Source organism: Colletotrichum karsti, assembly GCF_011947395.1.
Source record: "Colletotrichum karsti strain CkLH20 chromosome Unknown Scaffold4, whole genome shotgun sequence".
Taxonomy (NCBI): Eukaryota; Fungi; Ascomycota; class Sordariomycetes; order Glomerellales; family Glomerellaceae; genus Colletotrichum; species Colletotrichum karsti.
The window spans coordinates 1,439,060-1,459,233 of NW_024065904.1; the positions used below are offsets into that span (position 1 = coordinate 1,439,060).

The following is a 20,174-nucleotide window of genomic DNA, read 5'->3' on the forward strand; positions in this document are numbered from 1 at the left end:
GGTATTGAGGTGTGAAGACCAAGCAACACGTACGCTGCTGCCAATTCTCAGTCTCGGCGATTGCTGTCCTCACTTTATACAATTTCTGATGCGAAGTAACGGACACCGAATTGATGTAGTTAGAAATGACTCCTCTATCTTAACATCTTAGACCTGAGTATGTCCAAAGCTCATTCGCGCGGTTATCATTCAGAAAGCTACCCCGGGCTCGCCGTGAGATCCACTTCCCCAGTCAACCCACAGCGGGGGATCGTCGCCCCCGATGCAGCAGCGAGGGGCCGAATGCCGCCCTCGCTAGATGCCATTGGCCTCGGTCTCTAAGTGCACCGTTATCTCACTTCTATGTCCTCCATGAAAAGACTATCATGTGATATCGAGCTGTGAACACCCCAATAGGCCAACACAATCTCGTATTGCTGGCTCCACACCGGACCGAATCCGACAAGATCTTGCTCCGATGTCATTTCGTCTATGCTTAGTTGTCGCAGGGTTATTATTTGAGTATTCAACTCGTGAAACAATGCTCCTAGCATGGAAAAACGTTTCATCAGTCTTTGGTCGGGTGAGAGCTCTTGAATGGAGCGGTTCGTGTCGATGAAAACCCATGCTCAAGATGGAAACACGTTTCTTCAGTGTTCTCCGTTTCTGCCCTAGTCACTCTTATCAACATGGTGGAACTTTGAGCTATGAATATCTAGAAAATTAGCTGTCTTCTACATATTTCCTCCAAGGTTCGCAAAACCATGATAACCTCAACGGCCTCAACCAGAGAGTCCCGAGAACCCTGAGGGTTGCCGTGCAGTCTCTTCCATATATAGTCTCAAGATAACCGTGGTTTTTCTCTTCCTCCAGTGTCTTCGACCATCCATGTACCAACCCAACCATCTCTGAAGCACTGGCGCGATGTCTTCGACGAAATGGGACAGCCTTCCACTGGAAGTTCTGCAAGAAATCGCCTGTCTAGTATACGATTTCAAGGATTGCAGTCTCTCTTCTTTCAATTCGGTCAATAGAACCTGCTCGGCCGCTGCTTCTAAGTTCTTTTTCCGAGACATTACCATCACCTTCACAACATCGCATGAGGCGTACGGGTTACCAGAATATGACGTCGCACTTCACGAAACGGAGGCCAGGAAATGGCTTGAGATTTTGCGTCTTCGCGACGCATTCAAGTACGTACGCCGGCTGCACATCCAACAATACACAAAAGAAAATCCACATCAGCGAGAACTAGTGGAGACGCTGCTCGGAAGACACGAACACACCAGACTGAGTCGAGCAGTTATCCGCAGAGAGTTTGATCAAAGATATGTCTCAGGATATCGACATGTTTTCGGACGAGACTCAGGGGATGAAGATTTTGATATTTCTGCCACAGACGATGCAACCGAGCAAAGCGACGACCGCGACTGGAGGCAGACGTGCAAGCTCGTAGCCAGCTTGAACCGACTGACCGACTTGACCACGGATTTGGACTATGTCAGATTCCCGGCGGCGCTGCTCGAAACACTTCATCGAGATCAACCGCAGTGTCGCCTGAGCCTCCGGTGGCCTGTTGGGGCATGTTTGCCTACAAATCCTCGCCAACTGGCCATCGCAGCTTCCCCTTGTTTGCACAAGATCACATGGGCACGCACCAAGAGGTTCGGGGCCGCTTTTCCTCATCTCGATTTCAGTGCGGCGGTCGCAAATGGACTGCTTCGCGCGGTCACAGCGCCAAACATTAAACACATCGACTGGGATCGAGGGGATATCCGTAGCCTAGAGGATTTCGAAGCGGCGACACCTTTGAAATCAGGTCTATTAGAGTCCCTGACTTTGAAAGGGAGGCGTTTTGACCAAAGGTTCCTACAGATTTGGCAAAACACGACGGACTTCTCATTACTTCGGCATATTAAATTCGGAGGAGGGCTGACGAAGGACGCGTTATTGTTTGTTGCGTCTGAACCACACGGCAGCCCGTTGTTTCCGTGCCTAGAGAGCCTGGAAATCTTCACGCAATTCGACACGACCCCTCTTACCCCTCTTCTGATAGGCCGCGCCGACAAGAGACGGAATGAGATGAACGCCTTCACTAGATTCTTTACGGATCTGACGCCTCTCAAGTCCCTCAAGCTCACCGGCGAGATGAACCGTGGCATCCTTCTCAGTGCAGTCAAGCGACACGGATGTAAACTGCGAGAACTGATCATCATGCCTCAATTGAACATGTACAAAACCGATTCCGATACTGGTTACAACCCCTGCATCAGGTTGCACAAAGACGACATTCATCAAATCCACAAACTAACACCTTCATTACAAGCCCTCACTATCCCCATTCCACGCACCAAATCGGACGGCCCGGAGCTTGAGATGTACCAAGCACTCAGCCAATGCAAAGGAATTCGCAACCTCCGCATTCTTCTCGATTGCTCAATGCCGTGGGTGGTGAACCACCAGGACGAGTTTTGTCTGATCGATAAGCATGACAGTCAGCTATGGTGCTATCCGACCGAGGACGCGTTCTATCCAGCTGAGGACGCGTCCTTCGGCAGCTTCGAGAATGAGCTCTGCGACCCCGAAAACGTCTGGGGACCCGGATGCCCACGAAGAGGGCACATACGAGACAACCTTCTCAACGCAGCCGTCGACGAGAAGCTTGCATCTTCGATTTGGGATGTACTAAAGTCCGGCCCTCTTGGAAACACACTGAACCACCTTACGCTCTTAACAATAGGCATTGGTCATTTCGGGCCGGGCAAGCCTGTTGACGCTTGGGATGTCCCTTGGCCGAAATGCGAATTGGGTATCGAGGAATATTATCGGTACATGGGCAGTTGCTTTGAAATTGATGCATGCTGGACCGAGGGTCCTCAAGTTTCAAGGTCGATCCGTGAGATAGGAAGAGAGGGAAGGCTGGCGGCGACGAAAGAACTGGTTTTCCTGTTTAAATCACGGCTAAGTGCACGCGAATCTGACGACGATTCCATCGCAGATTCCTCGGACGCATTCCATCGTACATGGAGGCGTAATACTACATGTACCAGCAAAACATGGCTGGACGAGGTGGAAAGTATACCCCTGCAAGCTGATACGATCAGCAATATCAGTCTGTGGCTGCGGGAGACCAAACTTGGATATCTGCGTTATGATGATCCATTCTATTGAGCGAATGAATCGAGACAACAGCTTGAACTGTACGTTAGAATCTGTTACCTGTACGTCTGCGCTTGAAGTCCACATCCTATCACTTGTGACAACTAGCTGTTGACCCAGTAAGCGGAAAAGACCTTGTTGGCCTATGCAGATAGCATCCTTTTGTTTTGAATTCCAGCACATTCTCACCTATGTTAGTACCGTCGGCATCACGACAGCTTAGGTAGCTCCGTGATCAAATGGAGATACCCGGGGGGAAGAAGCCGGTCCCGGCCCGGCCCGGTGTAAGCCGCGACCCACCTGTACTTCATCGGGCCGGTAGCGGCCACCCGGTCGGAGCGGGGACCACGCCCTTCCATTGACGCATCTTCGACATTCTTCCATCACCACTTGGATACCCTCGGGAGACGTCAGCGGTCGGCATCGTCAGTAATCAGATCGGATCAGGGAAACAGTACTCACGCTGAACATTTAAGGAAGCCAAAGTCGCTTCAAATCATCGATAATATCATAATCAACCCCGCACTCTACGAAGAGGACTTGAAGCCGAGTCCCATACTTGACATCATTTCCCAAACACAAACTCTCATCACCAACACTTTGGAATAAGCAAGAGACATGGCAAACCTGAAGGATTTCCGCGTTCTGACCTTCGACGTCTACGGCACCCTGATCGACTGGGAAGGCGGGATGCTCGCAGCCCTGCAACCCCTCTTGGACTCGAACAACCGCACAGACTTCACCCGCAAGCACCTCCTGGATGTGTACCACGAGCTCGAGGCCGCGCAGCAAAAGAAGACCCCGGACATGCCCTACTACCAACTCGTCGCCACCATACACCCCCAAATCGCCTCAAAGCTCGGCCTCGCCGCGCCGACGGCTGAGGCCTCCAAGGCCTTTGGCGACTCCGTCGGCCGCTGGCCCGCTTTCCCGGATAGTGTGGAAGCGCTGCGCCGGCTCTCAAAGTTCTATAAGCTCGTCGTTTTGTCCAATGTCGATCGCGAGTCCTTTTCCCGCAGCAACGCGGGGCCTCTGGACGGGGTTCCGTTTGATCTGGTGATTACGGCGCAGGACGTGGGCTCGTATAAGCCTGATCAGCGCAACTTTACCTACATGATTCAGAAGGTTAAGGAGATTTTCGGGGTTGAGAAGGACGGGATTTTGCAGACGGCTCAGAGCCAGTTCCATGACCATCACCCGGCGAAGGAAGCCGGCATTAAGTCGTCGTGGATCGTGCGGCCTGGTGCGGTGATGGGTAACAGGGACGTTGAGATTTACGACTGGAAGTTTGACACGCTAGGACAGATGGCGGATGCACTGGAGAAAGAACTGGCGTGATAACAAATGCCCGTAGTTTCTAGTCGACGTCATATAGTTGGCTTATACGAATTTATCAACAGACAGCAAGGGCCGTTTTGTGGAAACATGAAATCGTTTTCGCAACTTCTTGCCAGTTAAGGTATTTTCATGTCAGACTAGGAATCTCCGGTGACATTTCAGCGACCTCCTTGTTCAATTGAAAGTGAAGTTAAGCCGATGCTGACCACCTAACAAAGTCGGGACCTCCGTGCCGAACCCGATTTCAAGGCCCGGCCCGGCCGAGATCGGGACTGCCAAGCCATATGCTCCACTAACATCGAAGCGTGGGGAACGTGGGGGAAATGCCAGTCGGCGGTACTGAGCACAAAGCATCTACACCGAATGGTTTGACTGGACACTGTTGGCCAAAACGTCTTTTCACTTCATAATAGACTCCCCTTACTTGATTCTAAATTCGTCTGTCATTCTGAGCCTTAAGCGCAGAACCGAGAATGGCTTCAGACCTCTTGAGTGGTTTCCCAGCGCAAGCTCCGGCCAAGCCATCAACCAGGCTTCGCTTCGCAGATGTGAGCTTCCACTCTCCGCCACGACTAATACCAGACGCCTTACCCCGTCAGCCATGCTTACTTTTCATATCATAGGTCGCGGTGACAGCAACGGCAAAGGACTTCGCAGGCTTCTACAGAGGCAAGCAATATCACCAACCAGACTTCGATGCCGTTCTCGACCGCGCACTCGCCGCGGGAGTGGAGAAGGTCATGCTGACCGGGATGTCCCTCAGCGACGCCGAGTTCAACCTCTCAATAGCAAAGTCGCGCCCTCAAGGCTCGTGCTTCGTCACTATCGGCATCCACCCATACCACGCTGCTGAGCCGAATGCGGAGACCGATGGCGGTGAGGACGGACACTTCGCCAAGCTCGCGCAGCTCGTCCGCGAAGCACGACTTCCTTCAGACGGCGGGAAGACGTTGCTAGCAGCGTTCGGCGAACTCGGACTGGACTACGACCGTCTGAACCATGCCTCGAAGGGAGCGCAGATCCGCACCTTCAAGCGCCAACTCGATCTCTTCGTCGCTGAGAAGCTGAATCTGCCGCTCTTCTTGCACTGCCGAGCTGCGTTTGACGACTTTACGGAGATCATCAGGCCGTATCTTCCCGACATCCCTCGTCGGGGTCTCGTGCACTCTTTCGTGGGGAGCGCAGCGCAGATGAAGGAGCTAGTTGAGATGGGCTTCGACGTCAGCGTTAACGGGTTCAGCTTCATGGACAGGGAGAGCCTGGAGATGGTCCGCGAGATTCCGCTTGAGAAGTTGCAGATCGAGACCGACGCGCCGTGGGGCGAGATACCTGCGGGATCGGATGTGGCCAAGCGGTATCTCGTCAACGCGCCGGCTTTGCCGCAGAGCAAGAAGAAGGATAAGTTCGAGCTGGGGCTTATGGTCAAGGGCCGGAATGAGAGTTGCACGATGGAGAGGGTCGCGTTTGTTGTTGCGGGGCTGAAGGGGATCACGGTGGAGGAGGTGGCCGAGGCTGCTTGGAGAAACAGCATTAAGATGTTTACGCTTGGAGAGAGGGAGTGACTTAAGCAGTTGGAGTCTTGGTTCATGTGAGGTTTAATGCATTTGTTTGTTCGAAGTTGTCGCTATGGAGTACCTGGGTTGAGATGAAGTAGATACCAATGCATACCCTGGCTCCATCAAAGTGTCTTCTCAATCAACTTGATGCCCTCATCTTCAAGATTCTTACGAATTGGGTCGCAAATGGCCGCCTTGTAAGGGGCCAATACCCCGGGGACGTTGAGAGCAGGCTCGCCATCAAGGAGAAGTTGAGTTGCGATGCCGCAAGTCACGCCCACCGACTTGGCCATGCCGGAGTACCCATTAGGATCTCCAAGAAGCTCGAGTGTGGAAGTGATTGTTTCCTACATGGTATTAGTCGTCTCTTGAAAACACTGGCGACACCTAGAAGGTTCGAGAATAGAGCTTACCTTTCTACCATCCTTCCACTCAACGACGAACTTGTGCTGGAGCATTACCAAGTCCCTCTCGCCGGGCTGGAAGCTCATGAGCTTCTCAAGCTCGGCGCAGAGAGTGTCGAGCAAGTTGCCGCGGAGGGTAGCAGGCTTGTCAGAGAATAACCCGATCCATCTCAAGCCAGAGATAATTCTATCGCTCTCGCTTTCGTCCGAGAACTCACACAACTCGTTGATCCTCGCAATCAGAGTTCTTCAAATAGTCAGCATGTTCTCCGGCCTACGCACAAATGCAAAAACCACTTACGCCTCGTCGTTCCTTTCGGCGTCAATACACCGGAGGAGCACCTCTCTGAGCGTCAGACCCTCGCTCGAGCCATCCAACCATGTCTTGGGCTGCGTATCCAACCAGCCCATATTGATCAGCGCCCGCACGAAAGCAGGATTACCGTCATATCTCAGCGACCCGCGAACAACCGTCTCTGCCTCGGGGATGTTGTAAAACTCTCGGAAGGGAACGGAGTTGCGGTTCGGGTACGCCACGAAAGAGTACCCATCCACAACGTGATACGGCTTCGCCTGCGCCATGAGGTTCTCGTTCGGGATGTCAACTACCTTTCCATTTTGCAGGAAAGAGGCCGAATTGAATTGTGAGAGCAGGGCGCCGCGTGGGGACCAGGAGAACTTGAACTTCAGAGGGTTATCCGCGCACTCAGGGGCGGGAAGACCGCCGCAGTAGGAGTAGAACTCCTTGATCTGTGACACATCATTGGCCGAGGAACATAGTTGGTGGAGAAAGATCTGTCTACCTGTCCTCCCTTCGCGTGGACTTCATCGATCGTCTTGATAGCGTAGAGATGGTCCACGCCGGGATCGACGCCGACTTCGTTCAAGACCGTGATACCAGCGGCCTTGATCTCGTCCTCCAGGTCTCGAATAGCGGGCGAGACGTAGCTGGTGGTCACGACGTTGGTCTTTCCGCGGATACCTGCCTTGATGACAGTCGGGTGGTGGACGAAGGGTACGAGGGAGAGGACGACGTCGTGTGCTGCTACGTTGGCGTCTAGGTCGGGAGAAGACACATCGAGGGAGATGGCCTTGGCTCTTGGATGACCTGCGGCTAGGCTCTCAGCTGTAGCCAGGGTTCGGCAAGCTGTTCAGAAACTGCATTAGTCTTGGTAACGGCACTATCATAAAGAGAAAAACACGGAACCGATTGTGAGCTTGTTCTTCTCGTCGCGCAAGAGATAGTCAATGCAAGGCTTGGCGACAAGGCCGCTTCCAAGGACGAGGATCTTCTTCTTAGGCATGTCGGAGGTCTTCAGATATGAGATGGTGATCAAGGTCAATTGGTTTTGTGTTCTAGCTCAATTCTAGATGTTGTGAGAAGCAAAGAGTACCATCCATCAAATTCAACACCGAAACAATAGTTTAGTCATCGAGAAAGAACCGCTATGGCAAGCCCAGTCTCTCAGTTGCGTCGTGGTTTTCACACTGTTCTCTGAAACGCCGTGAGTCATCCGGCGAGAGGATGCCTATGGCGTGCTACCTTGATAGAGCATTTCACAGAAATATCGACGAGAACCACTTTTATAATAGGCGTCCATGGAGATAGCTAGTCCATGCGAATACTGCCAATGCCCGCGTAGGACGGGAGGAACGCAGTGGTTTCGGGGCGAAATCGGCGTTGAAAAGGCAGCGCAGATATACTCGAAAGGTTCGACGTTCTCGCTCGCCACTGAATCTCACTCCACCTCCTAGTATTAGCTTTCATCCTCAAATTGCTCCCCCAAAGAGTTTTATAATCAAAGCGGCACTCTCTAACTACGAGATAGTCATGTATATCTTCTACTGCTGATTACAGCGGGTTGCTGAGCCGAAAATAAATACTGTCATCACAAACATGTCGCTAACTACATCATGCACTGTAAAGAGAACATTTTGAGGTTTTACTGACTGCCGAGACTTTATTCTCTAAAATATTTATCTCCCGATACCCTCATTAAACCTCCATGGGGGTTCAAAGAGTAGTGTCGTTTCTAGAGACGTGCCTAAGTACCCATGGTACTACAAAAATCGAAAACCAGCCCCAGGGAATATTCCAAGTGCACACGGGGCACTCTACTGGAGGGAAACAGAGTCGCCCCAGAAGCGAGGCTTGGGGTCCTCGTAGGCCTCCCATTCATCGCGAAACTCGTCTATGACCCTCCTTTTAACCTCGTTGAACTTCTCTTGGATCTCATCGCGCTCTTCGGCATCATTCGCCTGGCGCATGTCCTCCTTCTCCGCGATGAGGATTGATTCAAATCTGTTGATTTGACGCTTCTTGATCTTCTTGAACTCTTTCTCGATGTGTCGGGTACTCGTGGAGCTCGTGGATGGATAGCCCGTGGAGCTCGTGGAGCCTGAGGCGTCCTCGGAGCGTGAGCAACAGCAGCCCATCGTGATGGTTGGTAGGTTATGGATAGATAATATTGATTTTGTTACTATATTGGGTTAGAATATTGTTGCATGGCGCACTTGTGCTCTTTGCTTACGTACCTCGGTCGTTCGCCTGACTCTTGGTGATGGCAGAAGCTGGTGAGAGGTGGGGATGTAAAAGATGAATCTTGTTGTAAGTTGGAGGTGTTTGTGTGAGATGAATCTGAAGAACGAAAGAACATGTCCTGGGGACCTGGTCTCTCTATATATATTCGATTCAACCTACCTTTACGACCTTACTGATTGGGATTACTATATGGCGTCCTACCTTGATAGAGCATTTCACACAAAGATGGGTGAGGATAAGTGTAATCTTGATCTCCATTAATATCCCATCGAGTTCTGCGCGGCGCCATTCGGTACATGAGGGGCAGACCAGTGCACTTCAACAGTGATATTTTTGATCCAGTTAGAAATCTTAAAACTAGTGAACTTGAGGTAAAGATGGGCAGGTTATCATATCATTGCGTTGCGTTCTAGATGACTTTTACCTTTATTAGTATAATCGGTGTTACTATTGGCGTTGTCATCATCTCTATTAAAGGTGAGTGATCAGAATTGTTAGCAGTAGGTATCATTGCAGGAGTTGCTCTTTTAGACGAGATAACAAATTCTGAAGTGGGTAAGAACGGAAGCACGCATATTACGGTGAGACTTCTCCTAACAAAGTCTCCTGCTTGACAAGCTCAACCTCGACCCGAACGACATCAAGACCTGGATCGCGGACGAGACTTTCACCGACCGCTCACCCTCCTCCAGAACAAGCACCGACAACCCCGACACGGACGTCATCGCCAAGCTCGCCTGGTTTCTCCGAAACAAGTACATCTTCGACAAGTTCGGCACCAAAGAGGACCAGCGCGCCGTCGACGCCGCCGTCAAGGCCATGCCCGCCTCCACCGGCATGGGCAAGGCGGTCATCAGCGCCACCGCCATGTGTGAGACCATCACGGCCGATGTGGTGGTCTTCACGTCTGAGAACTGAGTTTGTATGTTCCGCTGTTCTTGATGCCAGGATTCTTCCGCTAACTTCAACAGCGAATCGGAACACCTTGAGGTCGTTGCATACTTGGCCCTGGGGCCGTGTTCGCTCGCTTTTTGGTTAACCTTTCCCTCGCCCTATGTCGACTTTTGAGCGTCGTCTATCTCCGTTCATTTTTGGCGACGGGCCTCGAGGCATGGAAGGAAAGAGGCTATCACAGATTTGGTCTTGGGATAAGGGATTGAAACCAACTTTCGGAAATTCACGTGGCGTTTTACGAGACTTGGGCTTTCCAACTCCGCCTTGAGCTTGTATGTAGTGGTACTCACAGAATCAGACTGCGTCTGGGTAAATAAACAGGCAGTACTGCACAAGACGAGTGAATATCCTCATATTCCATAAGCTTAGGTTAACCTTCAATCGTTGCGTATACCGCCCTCGCACCCAGTCCAAAAGGTATCCTGCATTTGCAAGATAATCGGAGTTAGAATTTGACCGGTCCAATGTCATGCCGCATTTCAAGTCCTCCGGCAGCTCTGAAGGCTTCATTTTTCATTGGCTTAGCCTTTTACGCAAACTGTCTATTTCCGTCGTTCATTTTCTTTTCCATTCTATTTATTAAAAGCTTGAATGTCTGATTTACGTGACAGGCAACTCTAATCTTGAAAATTACCTGATTCGGAAGCATCTGCCTCGAAAGCTGAACATCTTTTACCGGAGATACCGTGTAGACTTACACTGCCAGAGGTGTGAATGGCCTCCCGCAAGGTGACCAAGCTTTCTGTCAACGATGGCATTCGAAAGCTCACTGAAGCAAAGGATCAGAGAAATGAAATCAGTAAGACCGCAGAGGTAGGTTGGCTAGAATATAAAGAGAGAGAGATATTCCAGAATGTGTTCTTTCGTTCTTCAGACTCGTCTCACACATCAATCTTAACTCGACTCGTCTACTCATCAATTCCTCCACTCATCTACTCTGGTATCCTTCAGCTCTTCTACCTATCGGTCTCGTATTCCATCAACGAATACTCCTCGCCCCGCGAATACCCGCAACAAAACTCCATCCAGCCATAAAAACCCCCCCAAAACACTCACAATGGGTATTGGTCAGTCTGCGCCGGTCTCTTCCGCCGACTCCGGTTCGAACATCCGCGAGATCGAGCGGTTCCAGCGAAGCAAGTGGGAGTCGCTCCGCCGATGCGAGGAGCAAATGGTGGCCAACGCGGGGAGCGACCAAGAACGCCGCGAGATCAAGCGGGAGTTCGCCGCCAGGAAGAGCAATGCCATGAACGAGTACCGCATCGAGTGGTTCAACTGGCAGGAGCCGAACAAGCCTCCCTTCTGGGGCGACCACCCCTACTGGCAACGACCTTAGGCCCGCCACATCAACTAGGAAAGGTTTCAAGTGCTCGTGCCACTTAGGAAAGGTCTTGAAGTGCTCGCTTCACTAAGGGAGAAGTTTGAAGTGCTCGTGTCACTTAGGAACTCTTCTCGGACTATTTCCGAACGATCAAGTGGAAATGGAGTGGACATGGCTTGGATTCATGCGACCTAGTTCAATACGGATCCCACACTACTCTTCCTACCCTTGTGGACGTTTAACGAGGGTGTTGGGAGATAATATTCATAGATAATACAGTATCGGTAATTAGTATAACCTTAAGCCGTTCTTCGTGACATATCGTGGACGATGAATGCCTTGGCGCCGATCTTCGCCGAGGGAATGCAATCGATGGCCCAGGACTGGGTCCCAGTGCAGAAGAAACTCTTCTGCATTCAACACCACCGCGTCTCATCTACAAACACTGATAATACCAAGGCGCAGCGACCGCAGAACAGCTCGACCCAGCCGCGCACTTGGTAGCTCCGGTGTACCCCGACCCGCCGCACTGCCCGTACTTGGTCTGCGTCTGCTCAGGCGCCGGCGGCTGCGTCGTCGACCGCGCCGTGGACGAGACCCTGCTGGACGTCGTCGTCGAGGTCGTAGAGCGCACCGTGGTGGGCGGCGGCACCCATTTCGTCACCGTCTCGACGACAGTGTCGGTCTCGGTCTTGGTCACGACGGTTGTCGTCCAGCTCGTCACGGTAACGGTGACGACGGCGGCGGCTCGGACTCTGCTTGCGACAGCGGCTTGGGTGATCGCTGGGGCTGAGGCGGCGATGGGGAGGTGGTGGTGTAGATGAGCTTCTGCGGTGATGCAGGCGGCGAGTGTTGCGAGGAAGTTGAGAGTATGCATTGCGGGTGGCCGTGGGTTGGTTCGGCTAGTCGCACGTTCACAGCATATTTGCTTGAAGAAGAGGTACTGGCGCTGCCATTTTGTAGATTGGGGATGTGAGGACAGGAGGGCGTCTGTGGAATAAGGCACCAGACGTGGTTTCTTAGGCAAAACAGTGGCACTGCAACGGTGCTGCTGAGTTCATTTGGAAGAAAGAGGTCTTCGACGAAAGGGAATCGAGGCGGCATCTGCTTGGCGCGGAAGGGTACCGAACTTCAATATCCCAATGCACCACGAGCCTAATAGCAGAAGACGAGCGTGGCTGCAAATATGCCTAATCGGGTAGCGGAATCGTAAATGAAGTGCCTCAGACTTCCCGTATTGGACAAAACGAGAGCTCCAGTCTTGCTTGATTGAGTCCAGTGCGAATCCGCTCGCATGACATTGCTGATAATGTTTGTTCTCATGCAGAACTATCGTCCGAGATGTTTAGCCTGAATGAGACGCTTCGCTATCGTTTGACTGTCCGGCAATATGGCTGAACGGAAGTTTATTCTGAGCAACAAAGCGATGCGCATCACCCGAAAAGGATTCATGCTTATCCATATTTGGAGAGTTCGAGAAGTAAGGAGAGATTGGCGGCTAGACGTCTTCGTGTCTCCCTGGCCGTCTTGTAGTGTCGGTCGCGATGGATTAACGACTCCCACTTGGAGAAACTTCCACGGAGAACATCGGCGAAGGGAAAAGCCAAGTCCTGGCATCCCAGCATTGAGTTCCCGTCAGACGTGACGCTGAAGCCTCGTAGCAGCAGATATCAGATGATTTTGACTGACTTCGATCATGACGCCGTAGTAGCCCTGTCATACTATCGCTACTACGATTCGTGACGGGTGATCGCAGTCAACACTGACTTGAAGGTCGCATCAGCCGCCTGATAGTCCGGGATCCAATTTCAATGAACAATGCAGCCTCATCTTTGGTCTATCTGTGAACGCCTCGCCAGGCAAAGCTCAATGTGCTGTTTTGACACGTCGACTAGGCGCACTAGGTATGAAGAGGGGCTGCAGGCCCAGCTCTCTTGAGGCTCAAATGATTAACCCACAGACCCTCACCTTAATCTTGACATCATTCCAGCCACGTTGGGAGAGTGGACTCCGGCACGCGTGATCTCAGAATAGGGCGATGATATTGAGGCAGAATTGAGAATGGGGGCAGGGAAGCGTGGGGCAGGGAAGCGTGGAGAGTATTTGCTCCAGGGAGTAGCCGACTGAAGAAATAACTTAGCGACGGAGCACTAGCAGCTGACCTGGCCTGGAGCATAATCCCTGACTCTGTCGCAAGGCTGTCATCTCGATGTTTGCTGGGTTGTCTTGAAAGCCATTTTGACAAGGTGATCCTTCCAAGGAAGCCACTGGGTCATGCGGGGTCCGCATTCCGCCTTGATTGGGTCCGGAAAGTCTTCGGTTGGAGGTAGCATCGCTCATTGTAAGCCGTAGGAGGTATGTCGCTTCATCGTACGACTGAGGGGTTATCGAAGGATTTCACCTTGATTACTGATATAACGTTGGCCAGGCAGCAAAAAAAAGACCACGTTCCCTTGAAATGAACGGAAGATCAACTTCTGTGATGGCAAGGATCCCCAATTTCCAACGCTTTTGTCACAGCCGCCTCGTCGTTCCATATCCAGTCAGTGGTGATGAGACTGGGCTTGCGTCGTGTTGGTGCCGTGGATCGTCGACTCCGAGCCCAGGTGATAATGTCTCGGGAAATGCTGACCGTGTCCGAAGGAGCTGGCGGGAAAACATTACCACCAGACCGCAGATGAAGGGAGCGGCGAGGTAATGAAAGGGTGGCGCGTTGCAGGTCACTCTTCATCGGCACTTTGAATCTCGACAAACCCGGAGCTGACGGCGCCGATCACGGCAGCCCTGTGTTCCAGGAATCCGGGACCAACAACGGGTAGGCTGAGGGGTCCAGGGTTCATCCAGATCGTTGAAGAATTGGAGATCCTGGATATATAACCTCCTGCCTCCTTGGATGACAACGAGTGGTCGCCGTTTCTCGTCCCCGCATGTTCGCCTTGGAGTCGAAAACGACGATCGTCAGGATCGGCGCTGTCTGAATGCCAGTGACCAACGACACCGACGCCTTACCTAACCCACCGGGTCTATCCCTGGAAAGGAAGCACAAGCTGGAAGAAGATGCCAGGAAGCCACGAGGAGTTCCATCTCGGAAAGTTCGCGAACTGGGGATCGCGAGAATGACGGACCTGCAGAAACTGCAGCCGGGCGCCGTCATTGGATCTTGCAGCAAGGAAATGATCCATAATCGAGAACTGACGAATTGAGAGCACCCGAGGGGCTGATTCGATGGCTGGCATAACGGCCGAAATGACCAATTTTCATTTTCGTGATGATTCCGCTCATGACAAGGCATTTGGTCACTTGTGATTCGTGGTTTGATGGTGGCAAGGGATTATTACGGGCGTGAGGCGGACCGTCCTGGGGGTGGGCGCGTCGTCCGCCTCACTTTTCTGCCTATCTCCTGCAGGCTCACACCCCCCAACCTGCCAGGTGGAACGTACTCCGGATTGATGGTTCCCACTTGTGTTGTGAGAACCGTCGAGACAATGAAGGTATGTGGCGTACGTCCTTGCATGCAGGCATGGCAGGCAGGTTCTGACGACCGAGAAGGAAGTTGAAGCGGTGAGGATGCCGACAGCTGGGCCCCAAAAGGGAAAGTCTGCAAAAAGTGCGCTTCTTGTCTTGCACTTGGTGTAATAATATGACTTGGACGCTCGTAATCACCACTTGATGCAGCGTACGAGGATTGGCAGACCCAGGTGGTCGCATAGTTGGCGAAGATAAATACCGTCTTAATCCTCCCGACCGCCGTCATTCAAGACCAGCTTGCGCCATCTTGTGCTTCCCGGGTCACCGGACAGACAGATCATCTCTCTTATGCCCAGAAAATAGCTGTTGCCATGCCTTCGTCGTCAGAGATGAACAGATATTGGATCCCGCGTTTGGATATCCACAAGAAGATCATCACCCAAGAACTTCCTTATTACCTGGGTCCGGATGCAACGGTCAGACCGTACACGAACGAGGTGTGAAAATCTCAAACATGATGCGCGAGACGCCTCTCACAGCATCAATAGGGAGAGGATGGATTCCTCATCACCACTCCAGGCCCCTGCCTGACAGACGTAAGCATTTCCCGTCGAATCCCTACGATATGCGACGACTTTGCGAGGGACCGCTGACACGGGCCTAGGAGCAAATCGATGATATCTGCAGAAAGTCCAAGGAAATGTGGGAGCGGCAGGCTGCAATTAGGGCACAGGAAGCCGACAAGCCCCTCAAGAGACCACTGCATCAACCGGTGGTGATATCCAGAGGGTCGAACGAGTCGTCGCGAAGGAGACACGAGGCACACCGGAGCCACGAGCGGCATCGACGTTACGATGATAGGCGACGCGAGTGAGGTCGAGCGGGAGCCGACTGAAATGATCGAGATCTCAGATTGGGCTAGATTTTTGGATCTCAGCACACAAGCGACCAAGGCGTTGCAGGCGGCCGGGTGAGCCCTTTCATGCATAACGGCAGGAATTTGTGGAATTCGGTGATTCGAGGCGCTACCATATGCGAAGAAGGTCTTGTTGCTGGTGAGAGGGGCTGATTCCATTTGTGCGGCCTGGTGGCCGCAGCGGACGGTGGATCCGACCGAACACTCGTTGTTTCTGACTGGCTGGGCGACAGGCGACCGAAGCAGTATAACTCAGTCTGTCTGATTGGGACGGGCATGGCTATGTGTCCCAGACTCATCCAGCAACAGCCTGTCATCTGGCGACTTTTGGGGTCCAATGGTAAAGGCCTACGACTCCGGCGTCGTCTGTCCATTGCTCCTAATAGGTATGTGTATGCGGAATCGTTGCAAGAAGTGCACAGCAAAGTGCAGCGCCGGCAGCTGCGGCCAGCTAGCTTTTCGTCCTGTCCAGATACCCAATAGGCGTACGTACTGCATTTCCCGAATAGACACCATGCATCAAAACCGAGCCATAGTATCGTTGAAGACCAACAGTATCACACGTGTTTCCTCCCGTGATGACTGGTCGATGGGACGTTCCAAACGGATGGATGTAGCAACCGAAGCTGTATTCGGCCCGTGTCCGGCCCCAAAGGGTGAGGAATGAATCCATCCATCAATAATCTGATAGTAGATGTCGCTATAAGTTGCGATCGTTCGCGTGACCAAAGAACCAATCAAGGATGTAGAGCTGGCCGGCGAAGGTGGTGAGAAGATTGCAGGTTGCGACACGTCTGCTTGTCCATGCCGTGGCAGAGATCCATGTTGACATGTGTACAAGCCAAGTTGGTGGTATGCTTTGCCTCGCTAGGACATCGGTCGCATCTCCAGACTGATCCTCATTCAGTCCGCACCAAAGTTCGTTTCGTACCGCTGAACATTCAGAGGTCCGGCAGAATAGAGTAGCAGCGCCTGGATGGCCACGTTCTGCGGGTTGCGGCTCGTCCCTCTGGTCCGCGTTCCCGAAGGAGCAGGTGTGACATAGCCAATCACGTTCACCCACTCGCCGATACTTGTTTCGGCTGACTTGAGGGTCTCTAGAAGGAGACTGACGTCGACTAATGCAGTGACGTTCGATCCCTGAGGGAAGTCATGCTTTAGAGTAAGCACAGCTGATACCGTCGAGTAAGAGGTGACACTGGAGTCAAGTCAGCAGACAGAACAATAGCGACTGCAGGATATTTCCGGTGAGACGTTATCAACGAAACTCCTTGACGGGTGGCCCGGCACAAGGTGAGCGGGCATCTCACCATCCTAGAAACCGGACCTTTGCACCTGGTGATTTGGACAACAGGTCTGATAGGAGGCAAAGCTGGGTTGGCAGCGGGCCTCTCGACATGCTTGGTATGATTAGTGGGAGTCGCGGATGTTATGGTAGCATTTTTGACGCCGCAGTGACTTGTATCCGGAAGAATTTGATGACTGCGCTCGAAGATAGAAGATCCGCTGTTGAAGTTCAAGTTATTGGGGAAGAAAGAAGTAGTGATCTTAGCACTTTCAATTCATCGTCCTTTGCACATCCACCACGATGACATTAGGTAAGCAAGTCCGATAAGGCGATAAGACATCTCTGTGGTCACACGATTAGGCATCACGTGCCATTGGATCATCTGACCGGTTGAATAACGGGTAAACCAGGCAGGCATTGTTGCTGGGCGAGCACCGTCATCGCCCGCCGCCCACTAAACGGTATCGCTAAGCCAGTCGGGAGCCTGCATCATACCTGTCTGTCTACCTTACGTATCTACTCTATCTTTCAGCCTTCTGCCTATCGACCTTGCGACATCTCGACCTGCTGGCCGCGAGTGCTTTGTCGCACGATCTAGAGCCTCATCATCCGAGTCGTCCAATACGCTTCACTGTTCCCACGGTCCCTCCACGACGCCTGGTGCCCACTTGCGTCCTGTTTCGGTACCCCGCCATCAAACTTCGGTCGACTGCCACGCAACCCGATTATTACGGCTGCCTTCGCCCGATAGCTGCCTGCGCACACTCTCAAAAGCGACTCGATCCTCTCGAACAACCCTCTCCGATACCGTTCAACTCGACAAACCTCCAAGCAACGATCATCATGTCTGGTGTCTGGGGCTGGTTTGGCGGCGGTGGTGGCGCCAAGAAGAAGAATGACGCCAAAGATGCGATCCTCGGCCTGCGAGTCCAGCTCGATATGCTGCAAAAGAGAGAGAAGCACTTGCAAACACTGATGGACGAGCAAGATGCCATCGCAAGAAAGAACGTCAATACCAACAAAAACGGTGCGTAGTCTGCGCGATATATATCGTGGAGTTGTGACGTGCTGACGATTTGACTCGATAGCCGCAAAGGCTGCCTTGCGCCGCAAGAAGGGCCACGAACACAGCTTGGAGCAGACCATCTCACAAATTACGACACTCGAATCCCAAATCAACGCTATCGAGTCTGCAAACATCAACCGCGAGACACTGTTGGCGATGGAGAAGGCTGGCCAGGCCATGAAGGGTATCCACGGCAAGCTCACCGTCGACAAGGTGGACCAGACCATGTACGTACCTAAACTTTATTCTGCACAATTTTTCCCCAGGCAAATACTAACCAAGCGAACGTAGGGAGGATCTCCGAGAACAGAACGCGCTCAGCGAAGAGATTGTCAACGCCATCACAACGGGCCAGACGGACAACATCATCGACGAGGACTTGGAGGACGAGTTGGAGCAGATGCAGCAGGAGGAGTTGGACGAGAAAATGATCAGCACCGGATCGGTGCCTGTATCAGATGCCGTCCACCGCATGCCTGCCGCGGCAAACGGAGAACGTATGGAGCCTTTCTTCTCGGCTTTTGATCCGAATCTGAGAACTAACACGTATTGTCTAGTCAAAGGCAAGGCGGTCGCCGAGGAGGACGACGAGGAAGCAGAACTCCGCAAGCTCCAGGCGGAGATGGCCATGTAAGGGGCCCGAGACGTCTGGATATCCTACGGGGATGATGGAGAGCGGTGGCATAGCATTCCTGGTTTGAAATGGGGCTACTGGAGGCACGCATTGAACCACGGCGCGCTAAGGAGGTAAGAATTGCAAGGCGAACGGCTCCCTCCCCGAGGAAAGTGGATGCTGCACGACAAAGGCCGGAGCATAGGGGCGCTTGCGCGCTTGAAGCCAGGCGCGCTGCATCGACGACGCACTTGGCGCGGCAGTGGTTCACTTGTTTTCCGGCCATCATTTAGTCTCTTTCGCACCAGACCCTGTCTACTGGCGTTGGCGTTTTGGGGCACTCGGGTGCTATTCGATGGGAATCTCGCGGTTGTGGAGGCTGATGGGAGTTTGACAAGCTTTTTCTGCGCTGCGGGAGGGTACTTTACACAGTCTGCGTCTACGTCCAAGTCTTCATAGAACACATATTGACCATTGTTGAGAAACTAGAAGGTCGGTGTACTTCGTACAACAGCACAGCATGGCTTCATGATAGTGCAGCGTTCATCTTCCTTTTTCCGAGTACCAGACGGGATGGCTTGGCTCATGCGCCGGAGATACAGCCGCAATGCAGCGGTGTCTAGTCCGGTGAACGGCGGGCGAGACATCAACGGCGGTCCACCTGAACTCGCTGGCGTTCAGGGTCCCACCTGACCGGGACCGGGACAGAAGCCATTGCTCACGTGTCTCGGCACACCGCCAGTCGCCATGAGTGACCGATCGTGACCATGGATAACCGAAGCTACGATCATGTTCCCCGTGGGTGCGTTCAGGTGGCGGCGATCTGAAGGTCTCGACAGCGGCAGATTCGCTGTCTCCGTAAAATGGCGGGGCTTCAATGTGTTGGGTGATGCATCGTGAGTTAAGTCTCGTAGGTCGTTGTAGCGACTAGAACCTTGTTATCTCGATGACGTTGTGGGTTCGATTGTTAGGGGAAAAGAAAATGAGGCTTCGGGCATCGTCAATGCAAATTCTGTAGAGGAATTAAGGCGGTTGGTGTGGTGGTTGGCATCTCGGGAGAGTGTCAGGGACAGATGCTGAAGAAGCGGGCGCTTGGAGATGAGGCAGAAGTACTCCCTCGTCCAATTTGCGTAGATATTGAGTGGTGGCGGGGATACCGATACTTGTGTCTTATCAGGATCCACATGAGACGTTTATCAGCGCACTTAAGGACAGGCAGGAGTGGCAGGCTTGTCAGGCACAAGTGCCTTGGAAATTTTTGTTTTACCGCTTATTCCAGCCCGATGGTGCCCTGTAGGGTGACAACGGGCTGGTAACCTGGGAATGCTTTTTCCTTCCAGAACAATAAACCGCCTTCCTGGCAAAATTGAAGGGTCATGCTGGTTCATATCGCCAACTCAATTTTCTTCCCTCCTGCCCTGGAAACAAGGATGGTGCTTCTTACACAGATGTAAACAACAAAAAACAACAAAACGACTCGAGATCGGGCATATTGACTGCCATCGCGGGCGCTTGTCAATACGCGATAACCGCCAGCCTCTTTCGTCGCCCTGTGTTCCCGGCAGTCACA

The 20,174-nt window shown here is 52.5% G+C and overlaps 9 protein-coding genes across 9 annotated transcripts; 5 read left to right on the forward strand and 4 right to left on the reverse strand.

The window, feature by feature from the left end:
* Positions 1-2,061: 2,061 nt before the first annotated feature.
* CkaCkLH20_01955 (haloacid dehalogenase) lies at positions 2,062-4,476 on the forward strand (the record flags this gene model as incomplete). Its single annotated transcript, XM_038884674.1, has 2 exons — positions 2,062-2,661; positions 3,772-4,476. 2 exons carry the CDS (start codon positions 2,062-2,064, stop codon positions 4,474-4,476), a joined length of 1,305 nt encoding a protein of 434 aa, XP_038750374.1.
* Positions 4,477-4,949: 473 nt separating this feature from the next.
* CkaCkLH20_01956 (deoxyribonuclease tatd) lies at positions 4,950-6,038 on the forward strand (the record flags this gene model as incomplete). The annotated part of the gene is made up of 2 exons (XM_038884675.1): positions 4,950-5,024; positions 5,100-6,038. The coding sequence occupies 2 exons, from the start codon at positions 4,950-4,952 to the stop codon at positions 6,036-6,038; spliced, it is 1,014 nt and encodes a 337-aa protein (XP_038750375.1).
* Positions 6,039-6,154: 116 nt separating this feature from the next.
* Positions 6,155-7,779, reverse strand: CkaCkLH20_01957 (saccharopine dehydrogenase; the record flags this gene model as incomplete). Its single annotated transcript, XM_038884676.1, has 5 exons — positions 6,155-6,379; positions 6,446-6,683; positions 6,738-7,186; positions 7,240-7,583; positions 7,644-7,779. 5 exons carry the CDS (start codon positions 7,777-7,779, stop codon positions 6,155-6,157), a joined length of 1,392 nt encoding a protein of 463 aa, XP_038750376.1.
* A 772-nt stretch (positions 7,780-8,551) lies between these two features.
* Positions 8,552-8,872, reverse strand: CkaCkLH20_01958 (uncharacterized protein; the record flags this gene model as incomplete). Its single annotated transcript, XM_038884677.1, has 1 exon — positions 8,552-8,872. One exon carries the CDS (start codon positions 8,870-8,872, stop codon positions 8,552-8,554), a length of 321 nt encoding a protein of 106 aa, XP_038750377.1.
* Positions 8,873-9,584: 712 nt separating this feature from the next.
* On the forward strand, positions 9,585-9,896 carry CkaCkLH20_01959 (uncharacterized protein; the record flags this gene model as incomplete). The annotated part of the gene is made up of 1 exon (XM_038884678.1): positions 9,585-9,896. One exon carries the CDS (start codon positions 9,585-9,587, stop codon positions 9,894-9,896), a length of 312 nt encoding a protein of 103 aa, XP_038750378.1.
* Positions 9,897-10,989: 1,093 nt separating this feature from the next.
* Positions 10,990-11,268, forward strand: CkaCkLH20_01960 (uncharacterized protein; the record flags this gene model as incomplete). Its single annotated transcript, XM_038884679.1, has 1 exon — positions 10,990-11,268. One exon carries the CDS (start codon positions 10,990-10,992, stop codon positions 11,266-11,268), a length of 279 nt encoding a protein of 92 aa, XP_038750379.1.
* A 284-nt stretch (positions 11,269-11,552) lies between these two features.
* Positions 11,553-12,130, reverse strand: CkaCkLH20_01961 (uncharacterized protein; the record flags this gene model as incomplete). Its single annotated transcript, XM_038884680.1, has 2 exons — positions 11,553-11,663; positions 11,723-12,130. 2 exons carry the CDS (start codon positions 12,128-12,130, stop codon positions 11,553-11,555), a joined length of 519 nt encoding a protein of 172 aa, XP_038750380.1.
* Positions 12,131-16,540: 4,410 nt separating this feature from the next.
* Positions 16,541-17,036, reverse strand: CkaCkLH20_01962 (uncharacterized protein; the record flags this gene model as incomplete). The annotated part of the gene is made up of 2 exons (XM_038884681.1): positions 16,541-16,835; positions 16,948-17,036. The coding sequence occupies 2 exons, from the start codon at positions 17,034-17,036 to the stop codon at positions 16,541-16,543; spliced, it is 384 nt and encodes a 127-aa protein (XP_038750381.1).
* A 732-nt stretch (positions 17,037-17,768) lies between these two features.
* On the forward strand, positions 17,769-18,625 carry CkaCkLH20_01963 (Snf7 family protein; the record flags this gene model as incomplete). Its single annotated transcript, XM_038884682.1, has 4 exons — positions 17,769-17,952; positions 18,014-18,218; positions 18,283-18,488; positions 18,549-18,625. The coding sequence occupies 4 exons, from the start codon at positions 17,769-17,771 to the stop codon at positions 18,623-18,625; spliced, it is 672 nt and encodes a 223-aa protein (XP_038750382.1).
* Between the last annotated feature and the right edge of the window lie 1,549 nt (positions 18,626-20,174).